The sequence below is a fragment of the Pipistrellus hanaki genome (assembly GCF_964339955.1).
Source record: "Pipistrellus hanaki genome assembly, chromosome: 3".
Classification (NCBI taxonomy): Eukaryota; Metazoa; Chordata; class Mammalia; order Chiroptera; family Vespertilionidae; genus Pipistrellus; species Pipistrellus hanaki.
In genome coordinates, this window is record NC_140505.1 from 114,391,448 (window position 1) to 114,411,302 (window position 19,855).

At 42.0% G+C, this 19,855-nt stretch overlaps 1 protein-coding gene across 2 annotated transcripts in view; it reads left to right on the top strand.

Annotated features, from left to right (window-relative positions):
- KITLG (KIT ligand) overlaps window positions 1–19,855 on the top strand; it is an 88,164-nt gene that overhangs the window by 17,825 nt on the left and 50,484 nt on the right. For both annotated transcript variants that reach the window (XM_084876932.1, XM_084876933.1), the window contains one exon: window positions 19,635–19,748. In XM_084876932.1, the coding sequence (XP_084733058.1) occupies window positions 19,635–19,748 (114 nt within the window). The remainder of the gene's footprint in view (window positions 1–19,634; window positions 19,749–19,855) is intronic.

Genomic DNA, 19,855 nt, shown 5'->3' on the forward strand with positions numbered 1-19,855 from the left:
GTGTGTCCAGCTCATTTCACTCAGTCCCAATTAGCTGGACTCCAGCAGCAAGCTAACCTACAGATTGGAGTGTCTGCCCCCTGGTGGTCAGTTCACTCATAGTGATTGGTTGACCAGTCAACTATCTGCCTTCTGGTGGTTAGTACATGTTATAGCAAGTGGTTGAGCCACCGTAGGATATCATTAGCATATTATGCTTTGATTGGTTGAATGGACAACTGGACACTTAGCATATTAAGCTTTTATTATATAGGATTCTAAATAAACTATAGAATTGTAGACTTTTCACAGACTTTCATTGCACTTACTGTAGGAAAGTACCTACATTTTAAAAAAATATGTCCCTGCTCTGCCTTAGCCAGTGTGGCTCAGTTGCTTGGTTGGGCATCATCCTTGCACATGGAAAGGTTGCCAGTTTGATTCCAGGTTGGAGCATGCCTGGATTGTAGGTTCAATCACCAGCAGGGGGCATGCAGGAGGCAGCCAATGTCTGCTCTCACATCAGTATTTCTCTTCCTCTCTCTTATCTCTCTAAAAAAAAATGCAGTTAAATAAGTAAGTAAGTAAGTAAGTAAGTAAATAAATAAATAAATAAATAAAACTATGGTCTTGATGGGTCAACTAAGGAAAGTAACTTCATATTATACATCGCTTTAAAAAGGGAGCTTTGGTGATTTTAAAGGCAGTTCAGCATTTTGGCTTATTGTCACAGTTTCTTGCCACATCTACAAGGAAAGGCATTTTCCACTGGTTGTTTACTTACTGAAAATTGTTTATTGATCTGTTTACTACCAAGAAAGCCCTGCCTAGAGGCTAGAGATACAATAGTGAGCAAAATAGTTACATTGTTTCTGCTCCTCATGGAGTTTACAGTCAATCCCTGGTTTTATATCCTAATTTTTCATGGAGCTTGAGAAGTATTTAAAGGTACAAAGACACACACACAAAATAAACGTACAAAGAAAATGGTTAAAAGTTCAAAGTGAGACCCATTTAGCCAATGTCATGTTTTGGATAATTAAAAGAATATTGTGATGTTACACTTGTCATCATTAGAATTTTGCAGTATTTTTTAAATTAAATTCTTATTGTTGAAAATATTACAGCAATACTTTCTCCTCCCCACTCCCCCCCAGGAACCCATTGTCCCCCAAATGTCTCTTTTTTCTCCCCATTGACCCTTTCTAGCTCACCCACTGCCCCTTCCCTAAGACAAAACTCTTATGTTTATCCTTCACTCACTCATTTAACAAATATATTTGAGAAGCTTCTCTGTGCTCAGCACTGTTGTATGAACGAAACAGAAACTGAAAGAATCTGCCTTATGGTGCTCAAACTCAAGTGCAGGAGACGGATAATAAGCAAATCTGGTGGGTGATGTTGCAATGCTGTTGTGTGAATATGGACACCATCTGCTGAGGATTGAATCCTGCATTATCCAGACTTGTCTGAGCCCCATTTCACATACTGAGTATATTCACTTTTTAAACAGTTTGGGTCTTGCTATCCCCAGGGTCTGCACTACATAAAAGAGATTTTGATCAGAGGAGCACTTTTGTAGGTACTTTGCAATGCATGCAACTCACAGAATTGAAAGAGCCTGTATAATAGTAGGGGTCAGTCTAAGGCACTTGAGCTAAGGAGGAAGAACAAGACAGAATCCTCACCCTCACACTATTTACATTCTTGTCAGAGGGACAAGCCATAAACAAATAAACTCATTGGGGTATGAAGATAATTTCTGGTGAAAATTTTATTGCAGTTGAAATAAAACAGTGATAATAAAAGTTGAAGCTGCCAGTACTTAGGTTAGCTGGAAAGGCTTATCTGAGAAGATGATATTTGAACTGAATCTTGAATGAAAAAGAAGGACTTGCCACTTGCAGAGCCCAAGAGGGGAAAAGCTTACAGCACCAAGTACAAAGGGCTTAAAGCAGTAAGACATCTCAAGTGTTTGAGGAACAGACAAGAGGCCAGTGTGGCTGGAATATGGTGGGGGGAGAGGGCCTGGTAAGGGATGGGCATGGAGGTGGGCAAGTCTACATTACATACCTCCTTGTAGGCCTGGTCAGGAGTTCATTGTAAATTGTAGATGTAATGGAAAGGCCCTCAGAGATTTTAAGCAGACAGCGGTGTTTTATAGCCCCAGAAGACCACACTATTGTAAGTAAAAGTATACAAGCAAAGAAGGCTATTTAGAGGGTGCTTTCAGTCTTCCAGGCAGGAGTTGACAGAGAGAAGGGAATGTTTCAGGATACATTTTACTGCTAGAACTGAGAGGACGTGACAGACTGCGTGTAGAAACAGAGTTATGGAGGGAATCGAGGATGGCACCCTGAATTTTGGCTTGAACCACCGTGCTCCCAGTCTGGAACTGACATTCCTGGGGATGATTGTTCTAATGATGGTTGAAAAGACATTAGTGATGATAACTGTAGTGGACATTTTTGAAGGTGTGCTGTTTTCAGGTACTATACTAAGTGCTTTAACAAACCTAACTCCATTTAATCCTCAACAAGGCTGTGAGGTGAGTTCTGTGTTATGCACGTGTTACTGGTGGACCAACTTAAGCACAGGACAAGGAATAATTTTGCAAAGGCCACAAGACTAGTCAGTGGCAGAAGAGAAATTAAAAAACTGGCAGCCTAATTCTAAAATCCCTGATGCCCAGCACCCCCATCCCCCACTCTCTGCTGTTCTTTTTTTCCATGCATGGGTTAAACACACTGTTTTCTAAAACTGTTTTGGATTCTTGCTGAAGCTAAAGTTGACTTTTGAAACCCTGCAGTTTAGGTTAACATTCACCCATTGCCCAAACAAGTGGGCCTCCCTTTTGCACCAGGTGGAGAGGAGCTTAGCCTGCCGGCTTTGGGGGAGTTGGTCCAATCCAAGTGCAGGGGGCAGTTTCACAACTTCTTTTTATCAACTTTCCTGTGCTGATCTTTAATCTATGGGGAGGCAAAGCATAAGTGGGATTGGGACATTCCCTGTTAGTATAGCTTTAATTCTGAAGCCAACACTGAAAGCATTAGTAAGAATGATAAAATAATAACTATAGCATTAACAAGTCGTGTCATGATCCGCATTGTGCCGTTCCTGTTGTGGGTGCTTTACATAACTGTCTTATTTAATCTTTCAAAAAGTCAAAGAAATGTGATCATCCCAAGGAAACTGAGCCCAGGAGAGTTTTCATAATCTGTTTAGGTAACAGCATGCAAGTTATGGAATCATGATTTGCATCTAGGTCTCACTTTTGCTGATGTTGCTCTATTCTAAACATCACCTCTTTCATAAGCAATGAACTTGCAATTTACTGTGCTTCAGGTGGCAGATAGATATCCAGAGGAACATGTCCTGGGCATATCAGAGGTAAATTGCTTTGTGGTGCTTCAAGTAGTAAAATTGCATTAACATTCTCATGGATTGACAATCAAAAAGGGCTCTTTATAAAAAAAAAAATTTAATATGACTCTTATTTGAATTTTGAAATATGAATGAGAAATTCCCAAGGAACTTCTAGACTAGCCTTTATGAGACATAAATGCTTAATAACTTGGGTTTTTTACCCCTAGTATTGCTTAAGGTTTAGTTGCAGACAGTATAATCCACTCTAGTTAGTCAAAAAGAGATGCATTGAAATGTATCTGATGGCTTATAAAACCACCAGCAGGCCCAGAAGAACAGGCCTAGAAGAGTATGCTTCCAGAATACTGCAGCACCAAGAACCCAGTTAAGTCCACTGCTCTGTGTAGCTGCTACAGCCAGTGCAGGAAGCTGTTACTGCTGCAGATTGCATGGTCTAGTTGCCCCAACACCACCCAAGTCAGCAAAATGCATGTCTAGCCTCCAGCTTCTCATGCCAAGGATTTTCTTCTATATCAAACCCTGCAGTGTGGTGCCTGATGGGCAAAATCTAAACTCATCTGCAGCTATAGCTAAATGCAAAGGAGTCTAAGAAATACAGATTTCAGTTTTGCAACCATCACAGTGTAGAAGGAGATGCTAGGAGAGAGCTGGAGAGGGAGTTGGAAGAACTCATCCACAGTATCCACACACTGGCTACGTTTAACTTTTCTTTTTGAGATTCCTCTAAATTGAGAGCATCTGCTATGTAGCCCTTGAACCCTAGTGCCACCTTGTATATATACTTTTGAGATTTTTGTTTGTTTTTCTTAATAATATAGCATCCAGAACAAGTACAGCCTAAATAGCATGACTCAGACTTGAGAGAGTACCCAAGAATTGCATGAAGGGCTAGTTAAAAGTGCACATTCCTGAGATATACCGTCAGAAAATTGGATACCTCACTACGCCCAGGAATCTGCATCCTAACTAAATACCCTAATAATAGCATTTTGATCTAAACCTAAGGTAGCCATCTTCCCTTGTTCCATAAAAGGGGGGACATTTCAACATTTTATTCAGTTCAACCAAAGGCTATTGGTGCATCCAGCATACACTGTGTAATTGGGGAAACTCATGCTGTGACCTTTGCAGATTGGGCTTGTCATCTGATGTGATAAAGAAACTGATCAAGATTGTGGGTGTTTCTGAACTCATGGCCTTTAGCTTCATTGGTTTTCATGCTGTTTAGAGGTAAAGCAGGGTGCAAAGATTTGATTTATTTTAATGTAGTCAGAAACCCAGGTGGGGAAAAACACCTTATTGCCAATTTCCTGAGCTGCTTCCTGACAGTGTTTTCTTCTAACTTAAAGGCCCTATGCGACCAAACTTGTCAGACTACCAGTAGCTGATCTGACAAGACATCTGAACACATTTAATTTCAACGGTAGGGAAAATACATGAGAAGTTCGAGAGAGTTCAGGCATTCAGGCCAAATTTAACACATGGGATCAGATAGCAACTGGAGCGCTGCACTTATATTTTAGCTCTCAATTGTTTGGAGATCAAAAGATTCTACAGATTTTGAAGAATTGCAGGGTTTTTTACTTTCCTGAAATTACAATTTCAGAAGTGAGTCACAGACTTGGAAGAGTGGGAATTACAGTTTATGTTTTTGTAGCTGTTTTTGGAAAGCTTATCATGGTGGTTCAATGTGAAGAGCAACTATTTGACATGATAGTGAACAATGCCATCCAACAAGAACAGGTGCCCATAGAGTGCTGAAAGTCAGTATGTGGATTCAAGAACTGTCATGAATTTTTATCTTTTTATATTTTTTTGCTATGTTTCTATACCTTGGCCAATGTTGGGGTCTGTCTCTCTTATCTCTTTGAAAATACATTGAGTGGCCAGATTATTATGATCTCTGAACGCATAATAATCTGGTTACTCAATGTGTATCTTATATAATAAATGGCTAATATGTAAATTATCCCCTTAACCAGGAGTTTGACAAGCATGTAGACTGGCCAACTGCCCATTTCCCCTCCCCCTGGCCAGGCTGACTGGAGCCCACCCATGCACAAATTCATGCACCACCGAGTGGGCAGATTATTATGCATTCAGAGATCATAATAATCTGGCCACTCAGTGTATATTCATATAGCGAAAATATTTGCAATGGATATGCTCATCTAGGTTCAACATTGAGCTAGCATCCATCAGTTTTTGGGCTTGTTTGGTTTGGTGCATATCATCATTCTCATAAAATTGATTAGAATTTGTCCTCAACTAGCATTTCCCTAAAATCCAGTGGGTTTATACTATTTAAGGGATCCCCCCCCCTCTGCTTTTTATTTAACTGCTAAAGACCTATATATTACCATTGTTTCTAATGAATTTCCACTGCTGGCACAAATGCTTATTCTATCACATATATCTCTATCAAAAATAATAGCAAAACTAGCCGAAACCGGTTTGGCTCAGTGGATAGAGCGTCGGCCTGGGGACTGAAGAGTCCTGGGTTCGATTCCGGTCAAGGGCATGTACCTTGGTTGCGGGCACATCCCCAAGTAGGGGGCGTGCAAGAGACAACTGATTGATGATTCTCTCTCATCAATGTTTCTGACTCTCTAACCCTCTCTCTTCCTCTCTGTGAAAAATCAATAAAATATATATTTTAAAAAAAATAATAGCAAAACTCGAACACCTAGGCCCTAGATTCTAGTCTGAGCTAGAAGTCATTCACAGTGATTGTCATGCAATGGCAAAGCCTCTGAGCTCACCTGGCTGTTATTAACCACAGAGGAGTTGTTCCTCCTGAAAGACCATGTAAGAAAGAGGAAGATCGTTTTAGCCCCACTCCTTCAGAGCTATCTTTCCTTCTACAGACTGAACTTAACTTTCTAGCCCTTCCAGATATTACCCACTGTCTTCCTCACTCTCTAGGCAAGCTGTTGTAGTGTATCCTTGAAATTCCCCACACTCATTTATCCCTGTGGTCCATCCACTACGGCCTGACTCACTAGGGAAACTGTCTTCATCAAGGCCAACTCCACTAGGCTCAGCAACCATCAGGTTGACATCTTGTAGTGCTTGCGTTACTGATCGTTCTCTCTGTCCTGTACATTCTTTTCCAATGGCCACAGTGTCCCACAATCAACCGATCTGTCTCTCATGTACTTGCTTCTCACCCTCTCATCTCCCAGGCAGATAGTTCTTTCTCCTGATACCAGTACAGTACTATTCTTCAGGGGTTTTGGTGATAACTGGCAGTTGCCAGCTGCCACCTCTCCTTCTATATATTCTGGCTCAGTGAAAAGTACCACTTTTTCCTGTCACCTAAACTGGTACCTGGAAGTCATTTGAGACTCCTCTCCTTTTAACCCTCCTCACTTTCTGTAAACCACCAAGTCCCTTCCATTCCAATTTCATATCCTATTGGACTTGTCTCTCTCCATTCCCATGGCCACTCACATAGGTGGGGCTCCCCTCACTTCAACTCTGGATGACTCCAGTGACCTCCTACCTGGCCTCCTGTTCCCCTGGCTTATTGCCCTCTCCCCCAGGCTATCCTTTATTCTGACATCTGATAAGCCTTTCAAAAATAAAACAGATTTAAAAAAAAAAAATAATATATATATATATATATATATATATATATATATATATATATATTAATTGACTACAGAGAGGAATAGAGATATAGCAACATCAGTGATGAGAAAGAATCAGCTGCCTCCTGCACACCCCACACTGGGAGTCAAGCCCGAAACCTGGCATGTTCCCTGACTGGGAATCGAACCATGACCTCCTGGTCCATTGGTTGATGCCCAACCACTGAGCAACACAGGCCAGGCAATAAATCAGATTTTGATACCCTCCTGCTTAAAGACCTTCAAGAGCTCCCAATCAGTGCCTTTAAGATAGAAAAAACAACTCAATTAGCAAAACTGCACATTTCCCTAGCCTCTTCTATTGTCCCTTATACCTTGAAAAGTATTTCTTCACAGTATCATAAACCTGAGTTCTGTGAAAATGTACCTTCACTTCTCTGGGCACCTGCCACGCCTCTGTCAGGGGTCTCCACCCAGTTGCCTATGATCTATCTGGCTCCTTCCTACTTCCCTTTGAAGAGTGTGTCACCTCGTCCCAGGAGCTATCACTGAGCCCCTCCCTCCATTTCCACCCCCAACCCCCAAAGTCAGGTTTATCTGTCCCTCTTGGGCCCTTCCCCCTCCCAGCCCTGCTGTGGTCCCTAGCAGTTTGAACTTTCAGAGGCCAAAGTCCATATCTTGTATGCCTTTATCTTATGCACTTACCAAGTACTTACACAAATTTGTTGAATGAATAAGTAGCTCTTCTTAAACGTCTGAAAGCACTTGATTTTGTATTTATCAGCAGGAACAACTTTACACTTTATTTCTTGGGTTTCTCCCCTCCGTCTAGCTATGTGATTTTCTTTAAGCTACAGCAAAGTGTAACTTGATTTACTTGTTTACCCAGCCTAGTAGTAACATGGCACTGCGGTTTCAATTAGAAACTGATTTAGATTAAGGGGCCCATATGCCTTCCAAGGCATAGGCATTTTAAATAAAACTAAATAGTTCATTAAATGTAGATGAAATCAGCTTTATGTCTGACTGATAAGGTAGTTTTATTTCTAGTGCTGTGTAGGTCTTCCTTTAAACTCAGTTTTGGGGATTTAGTAGCAGAGTGGCTAGAGCAAGTTACTCAGTTTCATTGAATCCTATTTTACTCACCAGCAAAATAGGATAATAACATCCACATGGTCCATGGGAGGTTATCCTAATATATAAAAACCCAGGGTCCATAATGACTGACCAAAGGCTCGACTTAACACCAGAAGTCAGTCCTGCAGTCAGACTGCTGAGAGGGCTGTGGATCAGACCCAGAGAGAGGCCTGAAGAGAGAGGCAGGGTCTGATCCGCAGCCTCTATGGCAGCTGTTGATCAGCCATTGCCTCTCTCTTTCTCTCCGAGCTTCATCAGCAGCCATGCCTCTGTTTCTCTTCAGGCCTCCACAGGGACTGCTGATCAGCCCTGCCTCTCTGATAAGGCCTGGAGATATACCTGGAGACACTGACTGGCATAGAAACTGACCAATCAGAACCAAATCTGTGTGAACTGTGAAGAAGCAATGGCTTCCTAGGAGGCAGAGCTTTTGACAGACTGGCATAGAAACTGACTAATCAGAACAAAATCTGGGTGAACTGTTAGGAGCCAATGGCTGCCTAGGAGGTGGAGCTTTTGATGCTGACTGGCATAGAAACTGACGAATCAGAACCAAATTGGCCAGCAGGAGAGGGTAGTTGGGGGTGAGATCAGGCCTGAAGGGAGGGCAATTAGGGGTGATCAGGCAGGCAGAGGCAGTTGGGGGCAACATCAGGCCATCAGGGGAGGACAGTTGGGGGTGAGATCAGGCCAGCAGGGGAGGGCTGTTGGGCCTGAGATTAGGCCAGCAGGGGAGGGCAGTTGGGGCAACCAGGCTGTCAGGGAGTGCAGTTGGGGGTGAGATCAGGCCAGCATGGGAGGAAAGTTGGGGGCAACCAGGCCAGCAGGGGAGGGCAGTAGGGGGTGAGATCAGACCAGCAGGGGAGAGCACTTAAGGGTGATCAGGCAGGCAAGCAGAGGCAGTTAGGGTGATCTGGCAGGCAGGCAGAGGAGTTAGGGGCAATCAGGTAGGTAGGCAGGCAGAGGCAGTTAGGGGAAATCAGCAGGCAGGCAGGTGAGCAGTTAGGAGCCAGCGGTCCCAGATTTCAAGAGGAATGTCTCATTGGAGAGGGTATAGGCTATGCTGTGGAAACCCCCCCTCCATGCATGAATTTCGTGCACTGGGCCACTAGTATGAAATAATATCAGCAAACTGTTCATCCTGTGCATGGCCCTTAGTTGGAATCAATATATGCAAGTGATTTACACTCTAATACCATTTACATTTAGAGTAAGTACTGACTATCATAGAGTGATTTTCCTGTAGGTGGAATATCTTGAAATCCTTAAATTCTCCTTTCACATTAAAGCCACTGCCTGTCTGCCTTTTTATGTTAAGCAATTCCTTTCTAGGATATTTTAGTGATCACCAATATTTTAAAATATTTTTATTTAACTTCACAAAAGGGCCTACATGGAAAGAGGGTGAAGAGTATGTTCACAAGATTTCTGCGTGCCAATTTGGATTTCCAGCTGGTTTGAATTTTCACTCAGCTCTACTGTCAGCATCAGCTTTCCTGATAGCAATAATGTTTTAAAAAGACACAAAGCTGCTAAGTGTTCCTTTGCCCCTTTGAGATGACTGGACAGTCATGAGAGAAGAATCTGTGTGGGATGATTAGGTATTTTCTCTTAGTGTTTAAAGGTAAGTTTACAAAAAAAAAAATAGAAAAACCTGAAGGGCAAGGTCATGTGGAACTGAATGGTTATTCACTGAACAGGAATCTGTCGTGGGTTTCCCTCAAGATCATTTTCGAAGGATATGGTTCATATGAACTCAGAAGACCTGAACTCAGGACTGATTACTCTACCTGTGTCTTGGTAACTTGCTTTCCTGGCTCTGGGTAGCCAAGCCAGTTGGCTCTCATCCAAAGCACATTTGGGCTGCAAGGCAACTGCCTGCTTCACTAGCTGGCATTTGAGATTAAAGAGAAGATGGATGTTGTTTTTGGCAGCAGCTGCTGTTTTGTTCGGGCCAGTCTTAATGCCATTTTGTAAGTCTGTGCATACAGCAAACGGGCTGCATGGACTACGCACTACCTTTTTGACTTGGAGGAGCCTACGATGTGGACGCCAGCAGTGCATATTTGAAAGCCGCTTCTCACACTTATAGAAAAGTCTGGTTTTTTCTAAGTTTACAAGATTGGGATCTTCAGGTTTCTTGAACAGCACAAGTTCCCCCAATGTTCTTGGGCTGCACCCGTGTTCATTTCTACCAGAGGAAAGAAGTCTGCAAAGTCACCTCTGTGCTCTAACACATGTTCAGATCAAGTGAATCATTGGCGTTAGGGGCACTGCAGCTCCTTTTCCTGGCAGGCGGCGTTTTACTGTAAGGAAGGCTCTTAGGTTCAGGAAGAAGCGATAATTGAGTGAATATTCCACTGGGGTCTGATGAGATTGATTCTCAACAAGAATGAGATTTAGGCAAGACCTTTGCCTTCGGGGTCTCCAGCCTCATCTTCCTGTAACCTTTCCCCAAGGCCCCTTTAAAGTGCCTTTCCAGTACTTTCTGCCAGTGTTAAAACCTGCTCCCCCCAGAAGACCTGCTGGCTCTGTCATTCACAACTGAGTATGAATTTTAGTCACTATTGCTTCCCTTCACCAGGAAGGTTTCCGTTGCAGTCCTAATAATGCACACATATTTCTCATTAGTTTTTTTTTTTTTTTTTTCATCATGTAAGTATCTTGAAGGCCAATTTTAGCAATGAAAAGGTTATTGGAATTTTGTGTGCCATGGGGAGTATAGGGGAGGACACTTAACAGATGTCTATAAATAAAAAATAAAATCTAGAAAGGTCGACAATAAGATTAGTTTACTATGTCTGTGTAACGAAAGGTTATCATGAAACGAGAGGTTATCACACAACGATCGTGACCTACAGAAAAAGTTGTAGGGCGCTAAACAAAGTAGCCAAAGAAACATTAATGTGCAGAAGCAGAGATTGTTACAGAAAAAAAAAGAAGAAGAAGAAAAAAAACCCCACAGTGAGATGATTACGCAAACTGAAAAGATACATCTGAGAGAAGTCACAAACCCAGGGACATTTAGTTTCATCCTCCTATCTCCAAGGGTGTGGGTGCGCACTTGCCCACATGCTTAGACAACCTGTATGGCTTATTGGAGTTTCCAGAACTTAGAGAAAGAGGAAGAGAAAGAAAACAGAGATAATTACTTTTTCTGATATATTGGAACACCTCGCTTAATTGGGAATAGGTAGTCTATCAACTGAAGCTACTCTACCCACAGAACCAAGAAATACATTGAAGAAAAAAAAATGCATCTGGACCCCAAATGAGTGTCAAAACACCTGCCGCAAAGGCCACACTCTTTGTTCATGGACTGACTTACCAGGTCCTTTCTCTGACAGTTTCATTCCAATGGTTTCGAAGCACCCGTTTCCCTGGCTCCCTAGCACTCGCAAACCCAGAAACCACACAGCAAATAGCTGCACAGCACCTGTAGTTTGGAAAGTTTTCGTTTGGTTCCCATCAGCACTCTGTGAGGCAGGTGAGGGGAAAGTTGCCCTTTTCCTCATTGGAGAGACTGATAAGCAGCTACTCAGCAGGATTAACTGGCTTGTTTGAGGTTCCACGATAAGGGACTCAGAGGTTTTCCTGGATACACGTTCTGTACTCTCCCATCACACCAGCCGTTTTCAAAAGCCTGTGTCTTTTGTATGTTTTTTTCTTCCCTTTCTTGCCCTTGGAAACCTTTGTTCAAACAAAATCTTACCCAGAAGCATGAACAAATAAAACAGAAAAAAGGCTGAGCTGCTTTGCTTGAAGCAGGGGCGGGGCCGGGGTTGGGGGTGAGGGTGAGAGGGGGAGACACTGACTCGGGCAGTTTCTTTTTCTTACGAGGAACAGCTTGGACATTGGGCAACTACTCCGCTCATTCATTAATTCATTCAGAAAGTAAGTTTATTGAGCTCTGACTTATTTTTATGTTGCTGCTGTAACAAACCATTGCAAATTTGGTGACTTAAAATAATACAAATTTATCATATTAGTTTTGGAGACTCAGAAGTCCAAAGTGGGGCTTTCTGAGCTAAAATTGAGGTGTCGGAGGGACTGTGTTCCTTGCTGAAGGCTCGAAGGGAGGCTGGTTCCTTGCCTCTGTTCAGCTTCTAAAAGCCACTTGCATTCCTGGGCTTCTGGCCCAGCCTTTCTGCTCAGTGCCAGCAATGTCAAGTCCTTATGCCACCTCTTCCGGACCCTTCTCTCTGGCCAGAGCTGAGAAAGGTTCTGTGTCTGTAAGGACCTGACTGATTCAATGGGTGGGGCTTAGAGAACTCGGGATAATTTCTTTATCTCAAGATCCTTAATCTCATCTCATCTGCAAAGCCCATTTTGCCATATAAGGCCCTATATCCAGAAATTCCCAGAATTAGGACCCGCCATCCTTTTGCCCTTACTCCGCCTACCACACACCCACCCTACGTGGGCCATGTGCTGTGTTTGCCACCAAGACTCTGCCAGCTAGAATTGGACACTGTTAACAGGTAAACTGAGAAACACATTGACAAAAACTAAAATAAAAATTTAAAAAAACAGTCATTTAAACAAGCAGTCATTTAGAGCCACTTGGAGGATGACAGGCACAGCTTTGTTACTGCGATGCTCCCGCCCAGCTTTATGGAGGTGTGAGGCACAAATAGAAGTTACAGATATTTAAGGTGTGCAGTATAATGTTTTAATGTATGCATACATTGTGAAATGATTACCCCAATTTAGTTAGCATATCATATTCATTACCTCACAGAGCTCCCGGGTACTTGTGAGATCTACTCTCTTATTAAATTTCAGCTGAACATTCAAGTCTTATCAATTACAGTCACCATGCTGTATTAGTCTCCAGAACTTACTCGTCTTATAATGGAAAGTTTGTACCCTTTGATCAATATTTTCCATTTCCTCTCATCCCCTGGCCTCTGGTAACCACTATTCTATTCTGCTGTCTGTTACTGTGAGTTCAACTTTTTTTTTTAAGGTAGGTTCTATAAGTGAGATCATGCGATATTTGTCTTTCTGTATCTGGCTTATTTCACTTAGCCTTCCCTTTATATGATGAACTTGACTCGTCGACGAAAAGCAGTTTAATATTTCTGCCCACTGTTTAAGAAATCAGGGAAGTGTTTGTACTATATATTAGAAAGGTCTCTGTATAGAATAAGTAATACTGAAAAATTACTTTTCCATATAAAGAAGTAAGCTCCGCATTTTAGCCCTCTCCCAGGAATTCTGACAAAGGGAGTGAGTTACCATGGCTCTGCAGAGTTCTCCGTGCATTTCTGCCTTCACTGCTTCTCCTTCCTAATGTTTACTTATGCCAGAGTGAGTTATTAGATTTTACGCAAGGTGAATATTCCTTATTGGTAGCAAAGTATATACAGAATTAAATTACAATTTGAGTTTACTTAATGCTTTAAAATAAAGTGCTTCAAGAAATATAGGTGTGTCTGGGATGTTTGAGTGTATTAAGTTACAATGTACATTGTATACAGTGAGCTAAATCCTATCTGTATAGATGTCTGTATATAGCTGCTGCAAAAAGCAATATTGAAGCTGCCCTCTGCTTGAGACCTAGATTTCACGCCTTCTTGCCTTCCTAAGGACATTGCTGAGCCAGTCCCCTCCTCCGACCTGCACTGCCAATTGCACCCTCCTCTGGGGCCATCCCCACAGACATAGGGATATCCCGGTATTTCTTGCCAACTGACACCCCACTTTGTTTTTTGTTTGTTTGCTCTCCTTTGAAGGACACCCTTTAAAAGACCTGTCTATATTCACTGCGTGTAATTACTCTCCTCTCATGTTCTCTTAAATCCACTCCAAACTGGCTTTTTCCCATAACTGCTTCAATAAAAATGTTCTTGTTAATGTCACCAATGATGTCTGTTCTGCTAAATCCAAGTGGTCAGTTCTCCGCCCTCATCTTACTTGACCTGTTGTATTTAACGAAGTTTGACAGTTTGGCTTTCAGTTCTTTATTTTTCCCCCCACTTGGCCTCCTCCTACTTTTTGGTTTCTTTGTCAGGGTCCTTTGTAAGGTCTCAGTCTTTTGCCAGACCTCTTAAGGACACAGCACTTGGGGCTCCATCCTTAGTTCTTTTTTCTATTTGTACTCAATCCTTGATCTCATCTACTCTTTTGCTTAAAATTCTATTCTATAGCAAAGACTATCGTATGGATATAGCCAGCCCAACCTTTCCTCCTCCTGATCCAGTAACATCAGGAGGATATCTCAAAGACATTTCAAACTTAGCACACCCAAAACTCAACTTCCGATCTGTCCTCCAAACCTTCTCTATCCTCAGCCCTTTCCACCTTTTCAGTTGTTTAGGCCAGAATCACTGGAGTCATCTTTGACTCTGTCAAATCATATTCCATCTGTCGGGAAATCCTACTGGTTCAGCCTTGATGAGACATCCACTTCTGGTCAGCAAATGCACTGCTACATTCCTTTCTTGCTTGGATGAGAGCAGCGATTTTTAATGGTATGCCTCAAGAATTTTAAAAACATATAATGTCCAACTATTTAATCAGGAGTACTGACCTCTTTTCCCTTAAATTGTCAAATAAAAAAAGAACAACAACCAACACAACAATAGCTGTCCAGTGTGAACAAATCAAAATTATACCTAATTTTTGTCAGATTGGGAAAAAATATATAGATTTTTTTTTTTTGGTGTGCTGCAGAATTTTAGTAATTAGTTATGTATGCCATAAGATGGAAAGATTTGAAAATTGCTGGATTAAAGCAATAACTCCAAGTTTCTTTTTTTCTACTTTGTTAACCTAAAGGCTCTCACCACAGTAATCAAAGTTATCCTTTTTTTAAGACTTTAATTTTTTTTGGAGTAGTTTTAGGTTCACAGCAAAATTGGGAGGAAGGTAGAGACATTTTTTATATGCCCCCTACCCCACAAATTCATAGCTTTCCCTTTTATTAATAGTCCCCACCAATTTGTTACAATAGTCCCCATACATTTGTTACAATTGATGAGCCTACATTGGCCCATCTTAGTCAGTTTATGTTAGTGTTTACTCTTGGTGTATATTCTGTGATTTGGACAAATTGGTAATGACATGTATCTACTAATACAGAGCATATTTACTACCCTAAAGTTCTCAGTGTTCTGCCTATTCATCACTGCCCCTTCCAAACCCTGGCAACCTCTGATCTTTTTACTGTTTCCATAATTTTTGCCTTTCCCATAAAGTCATTGTCATTGGAATCACAAGTATGTGGCATATTTCACTGGGTAATATGTGTTTAAGGTTACTCCATGTCTTTCATGTCTTGATAGCTCTTTTTGTTTTATCACTGAATAATAATTCCATGTCTGGATGTACTCCACCTGAATGCTTTATTTAGCCATTCACCTCCTGAAGGACATCATGGTTGCTTTCAAGTTTTAGCAACTATGAATAAGCTGCTACAAAATCAGCGTGCAAGCGGGCTCTGTAGCGCAATAGATAGCGCATTGGACTTCTAGTGACAAAATCAGCGTGCAGGTTTTTGTGTGGACACAAGTGTCCAGCAAATGGGGTTGATACCAAGGAGTGTGATTGCTGGATCGTATGGTACAAACGTGTTTAATTTTGTCAGAAACTGCCAAACGGTCTTTTTTACATAGGTATATTTACATACATATACATACATATACATAAATACATGTGCATGTGTTATGAGAGGGTTAAGTTATGTTTTGCACAGAGGTTTACACATGACGGGAGGGCCGGAGGTATGACCGAAGTGGACACGGTGGGGTACCAGACTCTGTATGCTCTGGCCTCTCCGTTCTCTCTGACAGTGTCTTCCACGCCCCTGTTTGCTATTGCTGCTCCTTAAACACAGCAGACACCGCTAGTAGACCTTGGGGCCTTCACACCCCTTTTCTCTCTGTGGCACTCTTCCACAGACACCCGCCTGGGCCACTCCCTCCGCTGCAGCCAAGCTGTGATAGAGCAGAGCCTTCTCAGTGAGGCGCGCCAGGTATCATCCTGCTTACACTTTCAAGCCGTACCCCCACATTCTGCCGTCCTGGAAAGAAAGGGGGCCTTTTCTCTAGATGCAGGGAGGCCTGGGGATTCGGCTCTCTCTGTCATCCTTTTTATAAGAACTCAAGCAATGCATAGGCATAGGGCTATACTTGAGGGGAATCCTGCAGGCATTTCTAGGTCGCAGAACAAACACCCGTATGTGCGTTATTATTGAGATTTACTAGTGATAAGTAGCTGTGATGGAGAATGAATGGAAGTTCATTACATGCTCCTGATGGGGATGCTCAACTTTCAAGGTATGAGCCCCTAAAGGGGCCTGCCCACCCGATATCATCTGTCACTGCCATACACGTGCTATGCAGACATTAGAGACTGCCTGCCGGGGTCCTGAGACTGGGCTCTGCTGATGCTGGGCATGCCCCTGTTGCCTGTCCTGCTTCCTTTTTAAAGCTTGGTGCTGAGGGAAGCCTCTGATGCCTCGTGAGTGTGATTGTCAACTTGAACCTAAGACTGCTGATGCCAGTAGAGCAGAATAGGCATTTTAATCCTAAATTTCTTACCTTGATCTATTTTGTATTTTTCCATGGCATGAAACAGCTTTTGACATTCTGTATAAGCTTGTTATAATTTTGGTTATGGTCTGCCTTCTCTCATAAGCCTCATGAGGGCAGGGATTTTTGAGCGCGCCCGCCCCCCCCCCCCCCCCCATATTTTACTAATATGTCCCAAGCATCTAGAACAGTGCTTGGCACCCACTAGGTGCTCAATATTTTCTGAATGAATAAGTGAACAAACAAATGTTTGTTTAGTGTTTCTTCAATGCCAGGAATAGGGCATGGTGAAGAGAAGAAACTGGGTAACAGAATTTTATTTCTGAGAGCCTAGAATATGAATATGATCATTAGTGAGATTGGCCATTTACATAGACTCTTTCGGGGATTTCCCAAGTCATATCACAGATGAGATATATTATATGTTATATTGCATGTTTTATAACATACCACACATCTCAAATTTATTTTTATTTTCTTTACACATTTCATGTTACATGTTGTGTGTTACACATTACACATTACACATTATATATTATATATTATATATCATATATTATGTATTATATAATTATACTAGGTGCTCATGAATTCATGCACCTTGAAAGAAACTATAGGCTGTGAGGCTGCAGTGGGCACAGGGACAGGTCTCGGCCCATCCTCTATGTGTCTGCCCGGCCCCTTCCACCGTGGTCCCTGGTCCCCTCTCTGCTGGCAGCCCCACTCCTGCCACCACCTCTGATGCTAGCTCTGCTTGCACCCACTTACAGCATGGAGCAATTGGGGTCAGCACTGTCAACTGGTGTGAGGGGGGACTGCTGCCCCAGTTGCTCCTCAGGAGCAGGGGGAGGTGGAGAAGCCCTCAGGAGCAATTGGGGTCAGCAGCCACCACTCACACCTGCTGATGGTGCCAAGGAATTAGGACCAGCTCCAGGAGGCTCTGGCACTGGCAGCAGGTGCAAGAGGTGGCTGCGGGCCCCAACTGTCCCTCAGGAGCAGGGGTAGGTGGAGAAGCCCTGAATGGTGCCGGGCGCTGGCAGTGGGTGTGAGTGGTGGCACTAGTGCCGTTCCGGCAGCGGTGCGGGCAGGTCTGATGCCGGCAGCAGGTGTGAGCACTGGGTGGGACTCAGCTCACACAGGAGCAAAAAGTTTTCAGTAACCACCAGAAGCTTACCCCGATGACGGCAGCCAGTGCCCGCCTTGGTCTGGTGCCCCCACTCACCTGCTCTACGATCCCGCTACAGCTAATGGCCACCATGTTCCATGTGCACCCTCTGGTGGCCAGTGCACATAGCCACTGGTTGTTCCGCCATTTGGTCTGTTTGCATATTAGGGTTTTTATACATATAGGTATTAGAAGGGTTGGATCTTAGCAATTATAATGTAAAAGAAAGCTTGAGTTTCACCAATTATATTTACATATACGAAGGAAGACTAAGTTATTGGAAGAGATTTTATATGTTGGCATTGCCCAGTAGTAGAATCCCCCAAACAGAAATCACTTACACAACTTCCTCTTCATTTTGTTCCAAAAGGAGATGGTGCTATGAAGAGAGTGGTGCTTTAAAATAGCCTTAAACAAAATTAAGTAGGATTACTGCTAAAAGATCACAATAGTAAAACAATAAAAGCATTTTAATTTTGTTTACAAGACACTATTATTTATGTAGGTAGCATTGCAGTCTTAGAAATTTTAGTAATGACAATCATCATTTGGTCCAGTGTAATATCTAGTTAGCTTGCAGATGATAATTAAAAATAATAATCTAGTTCCCTTTAAACCTGACTTGCTACATAAAATAGGAAGGATTTCTAACCATGTGCAGATGATTTTTTGTGCAATTTTAAGACATCATATCTTCGCATCTCCATGCCTTCACTCATGCTTTTTATTTTTCCTGGAATTATCCTCCCTTCCTTCTCAAACTCCTCCTGGTCCTCCAGAATCCAGCCAGAGTCCTATTTCCTCTCTGGCTTTTCTTGACACTGTCTTCCTGCACAGGTTCTCCCCTTAAAATTGATGGATTAATTGCTTCCTCTTTTGTTTTCCCAAAGCCTCTGAGTTTCAAGGGCATCTCTGTCACCTTTATTTCTCTAGTGACTGGCCCAGTCCCTGTCTCTGAATACATGTTCAATAAATAAGTATTCAGTTTGAAGCATTAGACGATTTTTACCTTGGTCACTGATTCATCCAACCAAATATGTATTAAGAATTTTTTATATGCAAGTTTCTGTGTCTTATGTTGTAAAGGTACTGGGGGGAAAATCAGATGCTCAATTTCTTAGAAACTTAAAATATAGCGTAGTAAGGAAAAAATAAGTCATGTGTAAAAGTAACTACAATGCATGGTTTGAAGTGTTATTTTTAGAAAGAGAGTTGTGTGTGATTGCTTCCTGCTGGGGTTCAAGAATGGGGAAATAGTCTTCCTTATTAAATAGCTCAAAAGCTGTGATTCAAAGCTATATTTCTTTTGATGAGTCACAAATTAGGTTACATTTTATTCTAGATCCAAAAAATGCCTCTCTCCTTCACTTTAACTTGGAGTATTATTGTGGACTATTGGATTAAAACACGACTCAGGGTTATGCTGCTACATGCCAAACAGTCCACCTTTAAAGTACAAAAAGTTTCATTTGGTGCCTTAAGGTATGAATTTAATGCATTCCCTGGTTTTTAGAGAACACCTTAAGTGATAAATCCTTTACATGTTGCTACAAGTTACTCCTAATTGCCATTAGTAATAGGCTGTAGAAAGCTTTTGACAAAAGTTAACAGTAATGTCATTGCAATGAAAAATCCAAACGACATTTCGCTGAGAATTTTTTTAAAACTTCAGCCAGCATAGTTCGAAAGATCAGCTCTTAATTGTAGTATTTAGGCCAATGGTATTTAAAAAATAAGCAGATTGCATTTTTCCACAGTAAGGGGTAAGATGTTAATAGTGTAAATGATTACAGATGCTAACTGATGGTCACCAGCAGTTTTTCTCTTTTTGTTTAGACTTGGATTATCACTTGCATTTATCTTCAACTGGTCCTCTTTAATCCTCTCGTCAGAAGTACAGGGATCTGCAAGAAACGTGTCACTGATGATGTGAAAGACGTTACAAAATTGGTGAGTACAGGGTGCTTTCAATAGCTGTGACCCTTTTTCTTGTGCTTTTTGAAAAAATATTTCATTTTTCCTTGCTCCAAATAGGCATTTTTCTAAGACAAGGAAGT